General features: G+C 35.1%; 1 protein-coding gene across 1 annotated transcript in view; it reads left to right on the forward strand.

Moving 5' to 3' along the window:
* The window catches only part of LOC106874780 (cholecystokinin receptor type A), a 191307-nt gene that overhangs the window by 148918 nt on the left and 23421 nt on the right, over window positions 1–18968 (forward strand). The window contains exon 2 of the mRNA XM_052971955.2: window positions 3264–3629. Coding sequence (XP_052827915.1) covers window positions 3264–3629 — 366 coding nt within the window. The remainder of the gene's footprint in view (window positions 1–3263; window positions 3630–18968) is intronic.

Raw genomic sequence — 18968 nt, forward strand, 5'->3', positions numbered from 1 at the left:
CCCCGATGCTCAGCTGGTATTAATTTTATCGACTTCGGCCGAATTTAAATTCAGATCATAAAGACGGACGAAATGCTACTAAGCCTTTTTTTTCTCTGGTGTTCTAATTTCAAATTTTGGATCAAGGCCAGCAATTTCAGAGCACTGGGGTGGATAAGTCGATTACATCGACCCCCAGTGCTCAACTGGTACTTATTTCATCGACCTCGAAAGGATGAAAGGCAAAGTCAACCTCTGTGGAATTTGAACTTAGGATGTAAAGACGGCCAAAATGTCGCTGCTTAGATCCACATCAGTCCTGAAAAAAAAAAAAGCAGAACCCCCCCCCCACCGAACTATGATGAAAGGCGTTTCATTTGTGAGCATTTCGTAGATAGCCCAATATATTCCTTGTTTAAGAAGGTGGGATATGATTTGAAGGAGATTTGGTTGCTATTTTTGGTAAGTCGAGCGATCGTGTAGAAACTCCTTGGTTAAAGACAGAAACCAACCGAGACATATTAACGTCATATAAAATGGTAGCAATAACATTAAGCGGATGGGGAGCAGCGACTACATAGTCTAACCACGAATCAACTCACCCTCTCACACGTCTGTTTCTTATTTCATTCCTTCTGTGAAAGGGTTGGTGTCAGTTACTCAAGTAACACTAAAACCTAGTAGTGTTTCGGTTACAGATAAAAATATATTTACAGAAGCTCAATTACAGTGAATTTAGAATTAATGTGATTAGAGATATCATTTTTGCCTTCTTGAAAAAATATTGGTTTTTTTTTTTTTAGGGAAAGAATAAAAAATTGTAGCTACATCCGGAGAAATGATAATAATGTCTAATAATTGTTACAGTTTCTACAAGTGGAAAATATGAAAGTTCTTATCGAAATATTACGAACAAATTTGTTTTCTTTTCGCGTTGAATTTGGTAATTTAAGGCAAGGCTCTATAATTAACATACAAATGGATAAATCAACACTCCAAGGACCTCATCTACACACACGCTCTCTCACACAGGTATTTATATACATACACACACATATACATATATGTGTGCGGGTGTATGTGCGTGTGTGCGTGTGTGTATATGTGTGTATGTGTATACATATATCTATTTCTAGGTTTGTATATATATTTATATATATATTTATATCTATAACTATCTCTCTCTCTCTCTCTCTCTCTATATATATATATACATACATATATATATATATATATATATATATATATATATATATATATATATAGGTGTGTGTGTGTGTGTTTATATATATATATATACGTGTGTGTGTGTATGTATATACGCGCACACACATAAATTGCGCGCGTGTAGCTATGTGCGTGCGCGCGCGCATCGAGATAGGTACTTGTACGATAAAATGTTTATCTGTATTCTTTACAGATGATTGCTATCGATGAATGGCAAAGCTGATCGATTGATGTCAGGGAGAAAGGAATTAGTAAAGTAATCATAAGTGCAGTGAAAAGATACAGCTACTGATTGGAAGCAGAAACTGGGTTGCGAAGTAGATTCTTCTCAAGTTTACTTCTTGTTCTACTTTGTTTAAACGGTGAAATTAACAGAGGAAGAGCAATGTCACTTCTATAGGGACCCAGGGACGACCGGCTGAAGGGAGGAAACTTGCTTCAGGTGGGTGACTTATGAAGAATGGTTGTAATAGAGTGAATTCCACAAAAGGTAGCCAATGGCCAGATGGTGATCATCAGCCAGAAGACTGTTACCCCCCCCCCACTCTTCAAGGTGCCTCTGACAGATTTTCATAGGGTTTCTCCGCTGTAAAATTTAATTTACAAGGCTTTTATCGATCCGAAGTTATCGTAGAAATTACTAGCTTGAGGTACAATGAAATTGAACTCGAAATCACATACTTTCGCAGAAATCTTCCTAACTACACAGCTTGTTTCCAGTTTAAATATTTTGTTGCTCATGTTGTTTTTGTTAAGCTGCAATTCACATTCCAGCAAATCGATACTCAAAATTATTCCAACCATGACAAACATCTCTATTTATATTTATCTAGGACCGCATTATCTAAAGTATCATATTATTTTTCAAGATGCGAGTGTGATTTGAGAGAGGTGTGGGTGTTGTTTCTAGCTGTTCGGAAGTCTTTCTAGTTGGATTCATTTTGAATATATGTCACAGTATGATGTTTCTTATGAATTTTTTTTTAAACTTAAGAGTAACTGCTTCAGTATCCCCCCCCTCTCTCTCTCTCTATCTATCTATATATATATATATATATATATATATATATATATATATACACACTGCTTCATTTTGTCTCTTTACCTCACTTATCTGTTCTAATAATTACTTTTGGCAGAGATAAAGGGTCAGCTATTAGAAGAGGCCCCCAAATCGTGACTAATATTTATTATGTCGACACCAAATATTTATCCGGAATATGCTAGAATCGAATACATCCACTTGCGATGGTGATTCGACATCTGACTTTACAAGAAACTTTTATAATATTGGTCACTGACACTAACATAAGGCCACATATTTCGGGGGAAGGGCTTTGGCTAATTAAAATATTTATTTCTTTATTGCCCAGAGAGGGCTAAACATAGAGGGGACAAACAAGGACAGACAAAAGGATTAAGTCGATTACATCGACCCCTGTGCGTAACTGGTACATTTTTAATCGACCCCAAAAGGATGAAAGGCAAAGTTGCCCTCGGCGGAATTGGAGCCGATTAAAATATTATAAAATAAAGTATCTATCAATCATGGAAAGGTGAAAAAAAAAAAACAACATTAAATTGGCCTCAGCGGGATTTGAACTCAGAACGTATAGAGAGGTGTAACAAAAAGCTTTCAGCATTAAGTACTGTACTTCAAGTTGTCAATCGTAGAAGGGAGAAAGAAAAGCAAAATTGACCTCAGGCTGTAAGTAACTCTAACTAAAAATACCGTCAGCAACAGTTTAACCTGACACTCTTACGATTCTCGTATTCGCACGAACAAAGACTGTGTGCTCCTAGCAAAGCGTTGAAACACTGCTCTCCATTCATATCCCAACACTGTCGACTGCTCTGTTAATGTTCCACTACGAGGACGACAGATCAAAGATATACATTCAGAACATTTAGGTAAGAAACAACAAACAATGAAGATATTTAGCTTTTCATTTACTTCAACACCTTTTCCTACATTTGTAGGTATTTTCTAACCAGAAATCTCTGAATAAAGAATGACTTTACTAATATTCTGCTTCTTTCTTTCTTCATTCTTTCAGCTGTTTCAGTGGCCGTAAGCTGTTTCACTTTGGTCGCAATATCTCTGGAACGATACTTCGCCATTTGCCGACCTCTACAGTCTCGTAGTTGGCAAACGGTTACTCACGCTTACATCTCGATCGTTATATGCTGGGCACTGTCAGCTATGATTACAATACCAATCGCCACTTACAACAAACTGGTACCTTACATATCATTTAGCAAGTGTGAAGAAAAATGGCCGGCTAAAATTGGAGAGCAGATCTATACGAGTTTGTTGGATTTGGTTCTACTGTTTGTACCAATTTTTATTATGTCCATGGCATATGGAATGATCTGTTTCACCCTTTGGAAAGGAATTCGTCTCGAAAGACTTGCAGAAAAAGGTATGTAATCTGAAATAACTTTTTGCATTATAATATATATGTTTAGAACCAGCCGTCACCCTCGAAAGAATATGCCTTAGTAACATGGATGATAATTTCGCTGATTGTTTTAGGTTCCTATGTAATCGTGAGAAGACATAAGCATCTTCTTGACTTTCCTTCATTTGCGAAGGCCAATTCGTCTAACAGTTCTCTGTCTCTCTTTCTATCTATCTCTGTCTGTGAGCTAGAACGTTAAAACTTTATGCGCATGCACAGCAGAGTTCAAGGTCAAGCGGCTTTACTCTGCGTGCTGTAGCTTCATTACTATGGCAACAGTCCGGATATTTATTGATCAGAACTCGTATGTATATTGATGTATGTGTGTGTGTGCTTATGTGTATGATTACGCTTATGGACACAGATATGTATATAAACACACCGATATTTGTGCTTGTGAGTGCATTGTGAGATCATTTCTTATTGGTTGTTCATTTTCTTTAAACGGAAGAGAATTTTTCAATCCTTATAGAAAAACATTTTCTCTCATTAATTAAATATATCACACCATATTTTGCTCGCCTTCATATTTATTTAATGTAACTATGTTTCAGTCTTTAAATGTTTAGTCTTTAAATATTTACTAAAAGACCGTTTCGATAAAGCCATCACTTCGCAGTACAACCTATTGAAAGAGACATTAATTTTCAGAAAAATCTGGTACAATTTTGATACAATTTTATATTGAACATAATTATTTAAATAAGGTAATAAATCAGGTAAATTAAATTTGATATCCTGATTTTTACATTTCTTAATTCCCTTGTGATATATCTTCTATTTACGCTGTTTAACAAATCAATCTTAATAATGTTGAAATTCGTGGAGAAGATCTTAACCCTTTCCCTGACCCTCATGTATCACATACAGGTTTCCAATTAGGTTTAATCACTGGAGTAATATGGAACTCATGAAATGAAAGCTTTATGTTACCCAGAATGTATGAAACAAAAGCTATCTAGAAGTTTAAAAATATACATGGATGTTTAAGACAAATTCATGAAAATGCTTTGGTCGGACGAAGGGTTAATTCCAACCATATGTATGGTCCACTAAGACATCTTTCAGAAAACCTTATGCGACCGTGTCACAAGCGGGGTGCCTTCATATTATTTCAATAGTTACCGGAATACCTTTAACCTGAAATGCCCAAGACCTTTACATAAAAAAAGAGTTACTGCAGGTTTCCACAATTCTTCTACTATTAATTTCCGCGACTGCCCCCCCCCCCCCCCCATCATCATCATCAATAACTACAGTAAACTCAACAACAGATATAACATTTAAGAGCAGCTACAGCAAAACAACAAAACCTAATATATCATACACAGCGACACAGGAATGTACAAAATATGCATTTGTGTAGCACAATATTTCGAGTCATTATAACCCTTATCGTCCCAGCCTCCACGATTTTCCTTTTCTGTTCCTTCTTCCGCTTCGTCCTGCTACTGAAAGAATAAAATGTGCGGGGTTTTAATTAGTTACCGCAAAACACAATCCAGCATTCTAACTTCCAGCACCACCACCACCACCACCACCACCACCACCACCATCATTATCACCGACAGCACCACCAAAAGTTGTCTTATCCCGAATCTGCACTGGCATCTAATAATTGTTTGTAGCATAGGCCAGCAATTTTCAATGGAGGGAATTAGTCGATACTATCAGCCCAAGAACTTGAATAATGATGATAATGATAATGTATTCAAATTTTGTCACAAACCCCGCAATTTTGAGGGAGGGGATAAGTTGATTACACCGACCTCAGTGTTCAACTGGTACTTATTTCATCGACCCCGAAAGGGATGTAACGCTAAACAAATCTCAGTAGATTTCGAACTCAGAACGTAAAGACGGTCGAAATTCCGCTAAGCATTTTGCCCGGCGCCGTAATGATTTCGCCAGCTCACTACTTTAATAATAATAATAATAATAATAATAATAATAATAATCCTTTCTATTATAGGCACAAGGCCTGAAATTTGGGGGGAGGGAGCCAGTCGATTACATCGACCACAGTATTCAACTGGCACTTAATTTATCGACCTTGAAAGGTTAAAAAGCAAAGTTGACCCCGGTGAAATTTGAACTCAGAACGTAGCGACGGGCGAGATAGCGCTAAGCATTTTGCCCAGCGTGCTAACGATTCTGCCAGTTCGTCACTTTAATGATAATTGCAGTAATAATAATGATGATAATGATGATGATGATAATGATGATGATGATGATGATGATGATAATGATGATGATGATAATGATGATGATGATGATGATGATGATAATGATGATAATTGTTTCAAATTTAGTTATAAGGCTGGCAATTTCAGAGAAGGGAGTTAGTCCAATGCATGAACCCTGGTATTTAACTGGTACTTTATTTTATTGACTCCGAAAAGAGGCGAGGCAATTTCAGTGGTATTTGAACTCTGAGCGTAAAGTACTATAATTAAATATGACAAAGCAATTATCCTGATGCTGTAACGATTCAAGCAATCTTGTTTGATCTGTTTAGATTTGGTGCAACGTCAGAAATTTTGATTTTATCGAACCTAGGAGGGCGTGACTGGTACTTCAGTGTATCGATCGCACAAGGATGAAAAGCTTATTTGACGTCGGCGGGAATTGAACACCGAACGGAAGGGACTTCGCGTTTATTCAATCGCACCACTTATTTTGACACAAAAGAAAACAATATAAAAAAAATCCCGCAATAATTGGCAAAAAACAAAGCAAAACAAAAACAAAGCAACAAATCAACAAGGGAAAAGAACAAGGAGAATAATTAAGCAAGTTAGGTGGGAGGAGAGGAAGAGGAGCGGGAGGGAGAGTAAGAGGAATGCGAGAGAAGCAACAACAACAACAAGTATCACCATCAGAGAGAAAAGAAGAGGAAAGAGCAAAAGAAGAGAAAGAAAAGAGGATGACGATGACGACGACGATGAGGGTAATTGTGATGATGACGATGATGATTATGATGGTGAGGAGGATTCAGAAAACGAAATGTGTTTGTGTATATATAAATATGTATATCTATTACATATTCTGTATATGTATGTATATATAGCTTATATATATACTTGAATATATCTATGATACATACATTATATATATATACACATATGTATGTGTGTCTGTATGTATACGTATGTATATATACATATACATATATATATATATATATATATATATATATATATATATATATATATATATATATATATATATATATATACATACAAACATAAATATATGATATAATATGATATCTATATATATATATATATATATATATATATATATATATATATATATATATATAAATACATATATATATATATATATATATATATATACATACAAACACAAATATATGATATAATATGATATCTATATATGTGTGTGTGTGTATATGTATACACAGATACATACATACATACATACATACATACATACATACATACATACATACATACATACATACATACAAATTTCACGCACGGTAACAAAATGAAATAAATAGACAAATGGAAAAATAAAGACGTTTCGCTTGACGTCTTATGTTTTTATGTTCTTTAACTTTGTGTTGGATATTTTATGCTTTATGCTTATCACGGTGCCAAACTTGCCAAACTTCCGCTGTTTTACAATCTGCCGTTTTTCTTAGACCACGAAAGATCAGGAATTCAAATAGATGTTAAACGCGATGCGAAGATTTTACAGATTAGACTATGTACGTATGTATGTATGTATGTATGTATGTATGTATGTATGTATGTATGTATGTATGTGTGAATCAGTGTATATATACACGTATACATATATATATATGTATATGCATATATATATATATATGCATATATATATGCATGTGTATATATATATATACATATATATACATATGTATATGTATATGTATATATAAAAGTATATGTATATATATATATATGTATATATATATATATATATATATATATATATATATATATATATATAAATATATATATATATATATATGTATATATATATATATATATATATATATATATATATATATATATATATATATATATATATGTATATATATATATATATATATATATATATATATATATATATATATATATATATATATATATATATATATGTATATATATATATATATATACACATATTAATACACACACTTATGATTACATACTTGCTTATACATTTAGAATATATATAGGCACATATACATACATACGTATATATATATATATATATATATATATATACATACACGTCCGTGCGCATACGTGCATGTAAGCATATAATATATGTTATTTAAAATATCTGCCACAGAAATACAACATATTCCCGACTGTTTGTTGTTGAAGATAACATTTTCCAGAAGAATAATCAATAAATCTACGAATCTAAAAGCATTTATATTAACAACATAAGTATTCTTACAAAACACCCAAAAGGATTAAAGATATGCGGAGGCTATGCAGCAGGAATGAATGAAGAAACCATCCAATTCTCTAATCTATATGATATTGTAAGCCTGTCCATTTTCTTCATGGTATGTCAGTTTTGGAGAATACTTGTTTCTTACGATTATCTTCCCCTCTGATGTGGAACTTGTCTTAATTGCAATTTGTTAATTATGGATGAATTCTCTAGAGGCAAACAGAATTTTAATAAACTAAAAATTTATGTTGCATGGTGTTCGACATACCTTTCTTTGCCTATGTTCAAATATTTGCCACTCTCTTTTACGAGATATTTCCCTCAACTCATTTTTATTTAAATTATGCAAATTACGTAGGTCATAAGTGTCTTCACCTTTCCCTTTTATATGTCTAAATTCCTCTGCTACTGGACATAAGATCGGACAAATGTACTGATCACAGCTATCGAGTCAAAAGCACGTGTCCATTCCTGTTCTCTAATCTCCAGCCAATAAACTTGGTCGCCTATTTACTGCAGGCTTTTTGGAAAATTGACCGCAGGAATAGCCAAAATATTACGCTGTAAACCATTGGCATCGTGTATAACAAGAAGTGATCATTGAAAGAATCGGTCAGGTGCAACGAGAGTCCTGATGAGTAGAGTAAATAAAAATCTGAAGGCTGGACACTCCAGAGACTGCTCAAATGTGTTATAAAGGAGTATAACCGTGAGACAAATTACAGGAAAACAGCATAATACTAAGATAGATGTATGTACACACACAGATATATACTTACGAAGACGTATATATATATATATATATATATATATATATAGTGTGAGTGTGTATTTACATGTATATGTGTGTACATACTAGCTACATAAATGTCAGTACAGTTGAGGGCAGAGGAGCCGTTACTATTAATCTCAGTCAGGTCACGGAAAGAAAAAGTCAGCGATTGTTGGATCGCGTGCCTCACCTTTTGGTCGCTCTCAACACAACTATTAAGGATATACCAACACAAGACCAGTCCCAGAGGTGACTGAATGGTGCCGGTGCGCTGTGAAGCCGTCGAAAGGAATGAGGGTCCTGATGACCCCTCAGATCTATTGGTCTCCGGTATGCGGAGGTTTCAACTGACAGCGCTTGCATGAACATGCTGTTTCCAAACCTCTACATCTATGTCAATATAGGTTATACAATATGATGCATACACGCGCGCGCGCACACACACATACGCACACACACACACACACACACACACACACACACACACACACACACATGACAGGCACATATATACACACATACACAGACAGACACATACACACATTCATCCACAAGCATTTTCTTATTTGTGTATGTTTGTGTATATTTATATATATGTTTATATATTGACATGTGTGTGTTCAAGCGTATGTGTGAGTGTATTTGTGCGTTGGTGTATGTGTGTGTGCGTTTGTGTATGTGTGTGTGTGTGTTTCCTTTCTGTATGCGCGTGCATATGCATATGGGAGCCATCTTTCATTGGAGTCTTGTGTCGCTAATGAAGATGTTGATGGTTATTATAGTTAACATGAACGACACGGTGTCGGATCAAATGATGATGCTGACGACATTAATGCTAGGGTGGTGGTGGTCATGGTGGAACAAGGATTATGATAAGATAGGTTTGGCGAAAAAGAAAGCGAACAAAAGAATGTGGAGCAATCTGTGCCGAAATGAGAAAGATACGAAATTTTGGTTTTTCTAAAAATTAGAGAAACAACAAATTTTGGCGTAATTGGATATTTGTTGGGATAATAATTATACCAAAACATGTGCGCGCACTTGCAGGCACAGGAACGCATACATTCATGCAAATTTATGTGTTTCTGTATGCATGATGCGTGTATATAAATATATATATATATATATAAGAAGAGAATTCACAAAAAAACAAAACAAAAGACGAAGACAGGTGGTGTAGGAAACAAACAAATGTATTAGTATAACACTCGGGAAGTGAAAAAAAATCTTTAACGTTTCTAGCCTACGCACTTCCACAGAAAGGAACACAGAAAGAAACATATAAATATATATATTTGGATTATATGAAGGTGAATTTAAAAATCGTTATGCTAATCACATCTTTCCGACATAAGGACAAAAGTAAAGCTACTAAGTTCGCTGACTACGTATGGACTTTGAAAGATAATGAAACAACGCATGTGATTAAATGGAAAGTACTTGATAAAGTACTTGATAAAGTACTTGATAAATCCATATTTTATGTGAATGGATTGAATAAATGTAAACTGTGTTTGGCTGAAAGAGTGCAGATACTGTTCAGATCCCTAACTCTCTTTTGAACTCCAGGTCAGAAATTTTCAGTGGTTGCATATATATGTACAAATGTATTTTGATGAATTGGAAAATTCCGTCTATTCCTGACTGGCTTGATATATTTCAAGCCTTATCATTTAAGGTCTAGGGGAATAACTCTTTTACCGTTTTACTTTTAATTTTATGCATTCTGTTTTTCGTTTTCCGTTGTTTAATGTCTACGCTTTCTATATGCTGCCTTGTCAATATTTACGCGTTTCTTCTCTTATTCAGTTTCTTTAGTTCGTTATGATATGTGATTTGCGCCTGAAGAATATGTTTGAGCTTTCTCAACATATGAAACTATTAGTAGCACTTTAATACATGTACTATGACCTTTGAATAAATAATATTTATTTCTCACCAGATGGAGCAGTGCTTTTCTGTTGAATTTTTTATCACGGATCAGTACATTATTTATACATGTAATTTTCTGCACATATATATAAAATAGATAATTAATGTCATACGTTGAATTATATGTATATTTATATATATAAACTACATATACATATACGTAACATACACATACACATGTATATTGCGTGGAGAAGAAGAGTTAGATAGGGGACGAGAAGAGAGAGAGAGAGAGAGAGAGAGAGAGAGAGAGAGAGAGAGAGAGAGAGTAATACTGTAATCTATATAACCGTTCTATTAAATATTGTACCATGTATCCTTCACATAAAACCATATCTGAGTTGGTTCCAAATATAACCGATCAATGCTACATATGATTCTTGCCATGAACTCCATCGTATTTGATGACGATTATCTGTGTTTATTATTATTATTATTATTATTATTATCTGTGAGTTTTTATTATTAGTTACACTAATAAGACACATACATCAAGATATATCATCAATGAAGTGAGTTTAAGAGGAAGCTGAAAATTATGATTATCTGTTAGGCATCGTAGAAGCTATTACTGCGATGGTATGTCTGAAGAATGATGTTGTCTCCTTTCTACCTTCTCCCCATATATATACATATTGCTGTGTTGAAGTATACACATAAAGAATGAGACCTCAATATATCAAATATAGAGGACAGTTTAATTAATTATTACAATATTAGGATGTACGACAGATCGTTTCCACACAGTTTCAGTTTACTAATTTCACTCACAAGGTATTGGTGAGCTTGGATTTATACTTGAAGATACTTGCTGAAGGTGCCACTCAGTGGGACTGTATACAAATCCACGTGGTTGCAAAGCAAACTCATTAACCACGTAGCTTTACTTGCGCCTACACACACACACACATACACGTATATATATATATATATATATATATACATACATGTATACATACATAGATACATACACGCGCACACACAGACACAGACACACACGCACATGCACACACACACGTACACACACACACACACAGACATTTGCATAAGTATTTAAATGCGTATGTATCTATACGCATACATCTGCATATTTATATAATACATGAATATAGTTCTATCTATCTATCTATTTCTTTATCTCTCTCTCTCTCTCTCTCTATATATATATATATATATATATATATATATATATATATATATATATAATTATGCGTGTGGAGTAGCTTAATGTTTGCTTGTGTGTGTGTGAGTGTGTGTGTGTGTGTGTGTGTCCGTAATGAAAGAGCAACGAATGTATTAGAAATAAATGGAAATAGAAGCCATAAATTATGAAGGAACGCCAAGTATTGTTCAGTTCTCAGAACCGTTGAATGCTAATTGCTTCTTTGAAGGTGGAACGTTGAAGTGTCTTGCAAGAATGCAGCCCCCTCGTCACGTTTATCCCCATCGCCGCCCCCTTCACTTTCACTCACCTTCACCGTCACCATCAGCTTCATCATCGACATCATCATCATCAACGTCGTCGTCGTTGTCGCCGTCATCATCATCACCATCATCATCATCATCGTCGTCGTCGTCGTCGTCATCAGCGGCAATATCAACATCAGTAGCACTTTCCACCTTCTTCTTCACATCATCCTCCCACACGTCTTCTGTTATCGTAGCATCGAAATACATCTATTTACATAAATATGTATTCTTTTGTGTGTGTGTGTGTGTGTGTGTGTGTGTGTGTGTGTGTGTGTGTGTGTGTACCTGTTACTCCTGTGCATGTTAGAAACATATATATATAGCCGTAACTAATCTGCACATCCTCTGACAACTCAGGGATGGTGATTCGACGAGTTTACTTCGCAGCTGCACATCTGCGACGTTTTTCTCAGTCTCGCAGAACGATCGTCAATATCGACATTTTTTCGGCCATCTTGGAAACGCCTGAACCACTCGTACACGGCCCATACACTTTTTGTTACTTTACGCAGAGCTCTGTGCAGGCATCGCCATGACCACTTTCTCTGTCATAGTCAACGCGATGACCACACGCTACATACCTTGCTTCCAAGCAATGCTAAAAACAGCGGAAGTAAGCTAAAACGTTAGAACTTAGTGCGCATGCACAGAGTTCAAGTTCAGTTTCAGCCAAGCAGCTTTATCTGCATACTTTAGCTACGTTATTATGGCAACAGTCCGGATACTTATTGATCAGAGCTCGTATGTACGTGTGTGTGCGTGTGTGTGTGTGTGTGTATGTATGTGTAGATTGATAGATAGACAAATACATTATCTTTTACTCAGACCATGCTGGAGCACAACCTTGAATTGTTTAGTCGAACAAATCGACTTCAGTACACATCTGGCATTTTAATAGATCGCATTCTTTTGCGGAGCCGCTAAGTTACGTTTAAGTAAACAAATCAACACCAGACACGAAATGATGCACACACACACACACACACACACACACACACACACAATCCCATTACAGTTCCTTGCGCCAACCATCGCCACCCTCATAAGTAGCAGGGTCTAATAACACCCCTGCGCTTCTGAACACCTACAACTTTGTCATTGTTTTTACAGCTAAAATCAAAGGCGGCGAGTCGGCAGAATAGTTACCGCGCCGGGAAAAAATACCTGGCGGCATTCCACCTGTCTTTACGTTCTGAGTTTAAATACTGCCGAGGTCGACTTTGTCATTCATCCTTTCGAGGAATATAAAATATGTACCAGGTGAACAGTGGGGTCGATGTAATCGATTGAAACCCCTCCCCCGCCCTCGAAATTACTGGCCTTGTGCCAAAATTCGAAATCGATATTAGAACTAAAACCTTTATTCAATATGAAACACATAAAAATTGTCACAGCACGCACAAACAGAAAACAGCACACACTGTGTGAGGCACGCACACACACATATACACAGGCAGAGACGCACACACACCATACACACAGGCAGAGACGCACACACACCATACACATGCACACTATAGCTTCATACACGCACACAACGCTCTAGTATACACACATGTCGGACAGCCACACGCACAAACATAAAGTGAAAACAAGGACACAGACGCACGTATACACACATACACAGACTCACAGATACACACAGTATATGCATACGCAACAAATTCACGCATACACCTGCGCTTGTACACATACACAAACCTACGTGAGATAGCCTCATAAAGGAAAAACGAACACACACATTTATACACACGCACAGACACACAGAATATACACGCACACATTAATTTCACAAGCGTGCTCTCACGCATATATGTTAGGTTCACATTTGTCTTCCTTGCCATCCTCATCTAAAGTCACACCTCACAGCTTCCCCTTTCACTCACGACTCTAGTCACCTCTTCTTATCTCCGTTCCTTTCAGCATGCGGTGACTGTCAAATACAGACACGGTTGTTTTTTCCTCTCTCCACTTTTATCTCTCCTCACCTGTTCTTTCTGTTGAAGAGTGTGTGCACGCAATGTAAAAGAGTTTTTCTTCTACTTTTCCTGATCGTAAACCCAGGACATTTTTTTTTACCTCGTCTTTTTGTTATAAAATTTGCTCTTATATATTATTCTTTAACAAAAATAGTATTGACAGTGACTTCGATGTTTTGGCCAGCTAAGCCATCATCAAACAGTTCGATGTTGACTTCGCTGGCCCAAACTTCGAAGTCACTGACAATACTATTCTTGTTAAAGAATGATAAATTTGTACTTTATGAGGAAGTAAAGAAAACTTTTGATCAGAAGTACAAGAAAATACAGGAGGATCAGTTAATTATGATTTCATTCAACGTATTCCCTTTCTCAGATTCACACTCTTATTGCAGTAGTCCTTCAGCTTTTCTAAGCCTTGTAAAAATATTTTGGAGAGTGGGACTGAGCCTGGAACCATGTAGTTGGGAAGTAAACTTCTTACCACACAGCCACGCTTGTAAATATATATATATATAATAATAATAATAATAATAATAATAATAAAGGAATTACGACGCAAAAACGTATAAATTCAAAAGAACATATTTATCTTCTTCAATATATATTTCAGTATAAAGAATTCATTAAGATGCTTAAATCAAAATTTCTTTACACATCATTCAGGAATAAGTATAACATCAGAAAAAATACACTCCGTTTAAAAACACAAACCGTTCATGGCGAAAAATTTCACAATTATATATATATAAATGAAAACGCAAAAATCCTACAAAACGTTCCCGTTGGACAGACACTAACTAGAACCGTAATACTTCATCAGTTATCGACCGAAAAATACTAATACTTAGTTTCATGCCTTTAACAATAAAACTAGGAACTTCGTATATCGGCGGCACCCGCAAGAATTGCGGAGTATTAGGGCTTGAGGAAACAAAATAATACAGAGTGGACATACGGAAGTAAATGACAGTAATTTGAAACGATACACGAAAGAAATAATAAATAAATAAATGAATAAATAAATAAATAAATATAGCCTTGTAGCAAAACACGAGAATGATGGATTAACGCCTGAGAGAAATCCTCAAATGGATATAAAGAACAGAATTGAGAAGAGAAAAATAGAAAAGAAAAACGTATTAAATATATTAGTTTGGGTATGACATACGAAATATGTGTATATGTATACGTGCAAAACGAGAGAAAGCAAAAGACGGTGACTTTCAGACGATGAATATTTAAGTATAAATATGAAGATATTTATATGAATAAATGCAACTTACACAGAGTACAAACAACAGAGAAAATTAAAGGAGAGGAAGAAAGGTGTTATAAATCCAACAGCTGTTTCTGGGAACATTTTCAGTTGCATGATAATGTTGATAGATGTAATTCATCATAATATGCGGCCGTAATGAATCCAGCCAACATTATATGAAAAGATGAGCCTTCATCATCAGGAAGATCTTCTCCACCCTGTATACATACATACATACATACATACATACAGATATATATACATACATACATATATATATATATATATATATATATATATATATATATATATATATATATATATATATATATATATATATATATATATATATACATATTGTAGTTCATACCCAAACTATTATATTTAGCATAATTATTGTACCTAATTTGTTTATTTGCATAATTATCTCTATACCTGCTGAAAGTGATCGCTCTGGTAGCCTATAGAATCGATCCATGTAAAGGCATTGGAGTCTAAGTTTGAATGTGTTGAGCACTACTAAATGTCTTCTATACTGATCTCATCTGTGGACTCTATGTATATATATATATATATATGTATATATATATATATATATATATATATATATATATATATATATATATATATATATATATACAGACAATCTTTTACAGTACAGAATTCACAAGAATTTTAATTAATTGTCGGTAATTGTAAATTGTAAATGTATTTACATGTTGAAAATTTTATTCTGAACATCTAAAACACAATCATGGAATGTCTCATGGAAATACAAGTCAGAAAACGGAATTTATTCCAAAAATAGAAATTTCATCGGATGTAATGCAAAAAGAAACATTTTTGCCTTTCTTTTAAAGTTGCGTGTTTTATAATTTCCTGTCAATAAATCCGATGAAAACGCATCATATTTGTTTTTCGCCATGAAAGACAGATCACAGAACTGTCAACTCTAATTAAATGTTGTACATTTAAAGGTTACAGGCTGCGAAGATTAATGGGTGGATAGCACCGTGATAGAGTCTCAGGTAGAAGACATGTCAAAACACGTGTCTGTTACTTAAACACCACTAGTATCGTTATGGAATTATATGCAAAAGTATGTAGTCCTGCTGTAGAATTAAGCTTGCTTCTGAGAACACATGGATGTGCCTTTGAAAGGGTACATCCACGAGGGATAAAAAAAACGAAGCAAAAGCAATGAACATGCGTAGAAAAATCAATGTAATTGTGTTTGGCAGAGAAATAATAGAAATAGACGTTTTGGACCAGTGTCCTTCATCAAGACATAAAGATAAGAAACAAAAGGAAAAAAGCAAGTTAAAAAATGTGATGTTAGTTCAGTGATAAAGCTGGAATTGGGAAAAGTGGGTGAAATAAAGATGTTTTTCGGTATACAGGTGAAATAGAGCGGTAAGGAAAATAAATGTGACAAACGTAGAAGATTGCAGAGGATTAAATTATCGATGAAATATATATATATGTATATATATATATAGAGAGAGAGAGTATTATATTATATATATATATAGTATTTAATTTATTTTGTGTTCCTCGCTGATGAAGGAAAAGTCATTTTTGGTTTAATCCAGAAATCGGAACCGATTCGGGGATAACTATTGTTATGAATTTCTGTTAGCTTGCTTTCTTCGTTTAGATACGTGGTGTAATAATACAAGTGAAAATATCTTATGTGGTTAGACGATTTAGCTTCTACGTTTCAGCATATTGGCAAAGAAAGTTTTTTCTTTTCGCCCTTATTTATATTTGTATTTATAATTTTCACCTTAAGAGGTATTTTTCATATGCTGGCCACTGATAAAATTTTTAAATAAAACTTAATCCTCATTTTAAAAGTATACACACACACACACACACACACACACACACACACACACACACACACACACACACACACACATATATATATATATATATATATATGAATGTTCATTTATTATTACTATTATTATATTTATTATATAAGGTGTCGAGCTGGCAGAATCATTAGCGCGCAGGGCAAAATAGTTTGCGTCATTTCGCCTGTCGCTACGTTCCGCGTTCAAATTCCGCTTAGGTCGAATTTACGTTTTACTCTTTCAGGAACGATAAATTAAGTACCAGTCAACTACTAGAGTCGATGTAATCGACTATCCCCCTCCCCTCAAATTCCAGGCCGTTTGCTTATAGTAGAAAGGATTATTAATGTTATTATTATCATCATCATCATCATCATTATTATTATTTACATTCATATTCATAATGTATTACCCATACTCTAATGAGAAGTGGAGATGCGTGGCTCAGTGGTTAAAGTGTTGCACTCATTGATGATCATAAGATTGGGTGAGGGTTCGATTCCTGACCGGCCTATGCGTTGTATTCTTGAGCAAAATATCAATAAAATTCTACGGAAATAGGTGTAGTAGATTTTAAACTCTGCTAACATCTTTTTATAAATACTCCATACCTATAATCAAGCCTGGGTCAGATCTACGGTTTATATCGGATTTGGTATTATATATATATATATATATATATATATATATATATGCATATACGGCAACAAATGTCACCTAATGGTTGTTGTTTTATCTTATTGTGAATTCAATGTTATGGTGTCCAGCTAGTTCTGGCGTCCTGCATGTTGATGGGCTTAGGTTCTAATCAATATGTATGTATATATGTAGACATACACGTACTCAGACATACACATACACCTGCGCGCGCATATACATATGTATTATGCGCATGTATGTGTGAGTGTCTTGTGGCACTCCGTCAGTTACAACGACGAGGGTTCCAGTTGATCTGATCAACGGAACAGCCTGCTCGTGAAATTAACATGCAAGTGGCTGAGCGCTCCACAGACACATGTACCCTTATCGTAGTTCTCAGGGAGATTCAGCGTGACACAGAGAGTAACAAGGCTGGCCCCTTTGAAATACAGGTACAACAGAAACTGGAACAGTGAGAGAAAGTTGTGCTGAAAGAATACAGCAGGGTTCGGCACCACCCCCTGCCGGAGCCTCGTGGAGCTAGAGGTGTTTTCGTTCAATAAACGCTCACAACGCCCAGTCTGGGAATCGAAACTGTGATCCTACGACCGCGAGTCCTCTGCCCCAACCACTGGGCCATTTCGCCTCCACTGTGAGTGTCCTTTTTCAAGATACGTGTCCCTGTCGCTAGAAATATTTTCTACCTGAAGTGATTGTTTGATGTAATGATATGTCCTCTTTAATGGCCACAAACTTTCAATCTAACACTTCTTTCTTTAATGTTTCTTAATCCCAACTACAATATTCTCCATTATAGACTTATCGATCTTATTGCACGTAGTTTCTTTTTCGCTACAGCTATATCTAGGTTCCGACTTTCTTGCATATAATTGAATTCACTATTGAAATCCCAAAGAACTTTGTACTATT

Source organism: Octopus bimaculoides, chromosome 11, assembly GCF_046866305.1.
Source record: "Octopus bimaculoides isolate indiv1 chromosome 11, ASM4686630v1, whole genome shotgun sequence".
NCBI classification, from domain to species: domain Eukaryota; kingdom Metazoa; phylum Mollusca; class Cephalopoda; order Octopoda; family Octopodidae; genus Octopus; species Octopus bimaculoides.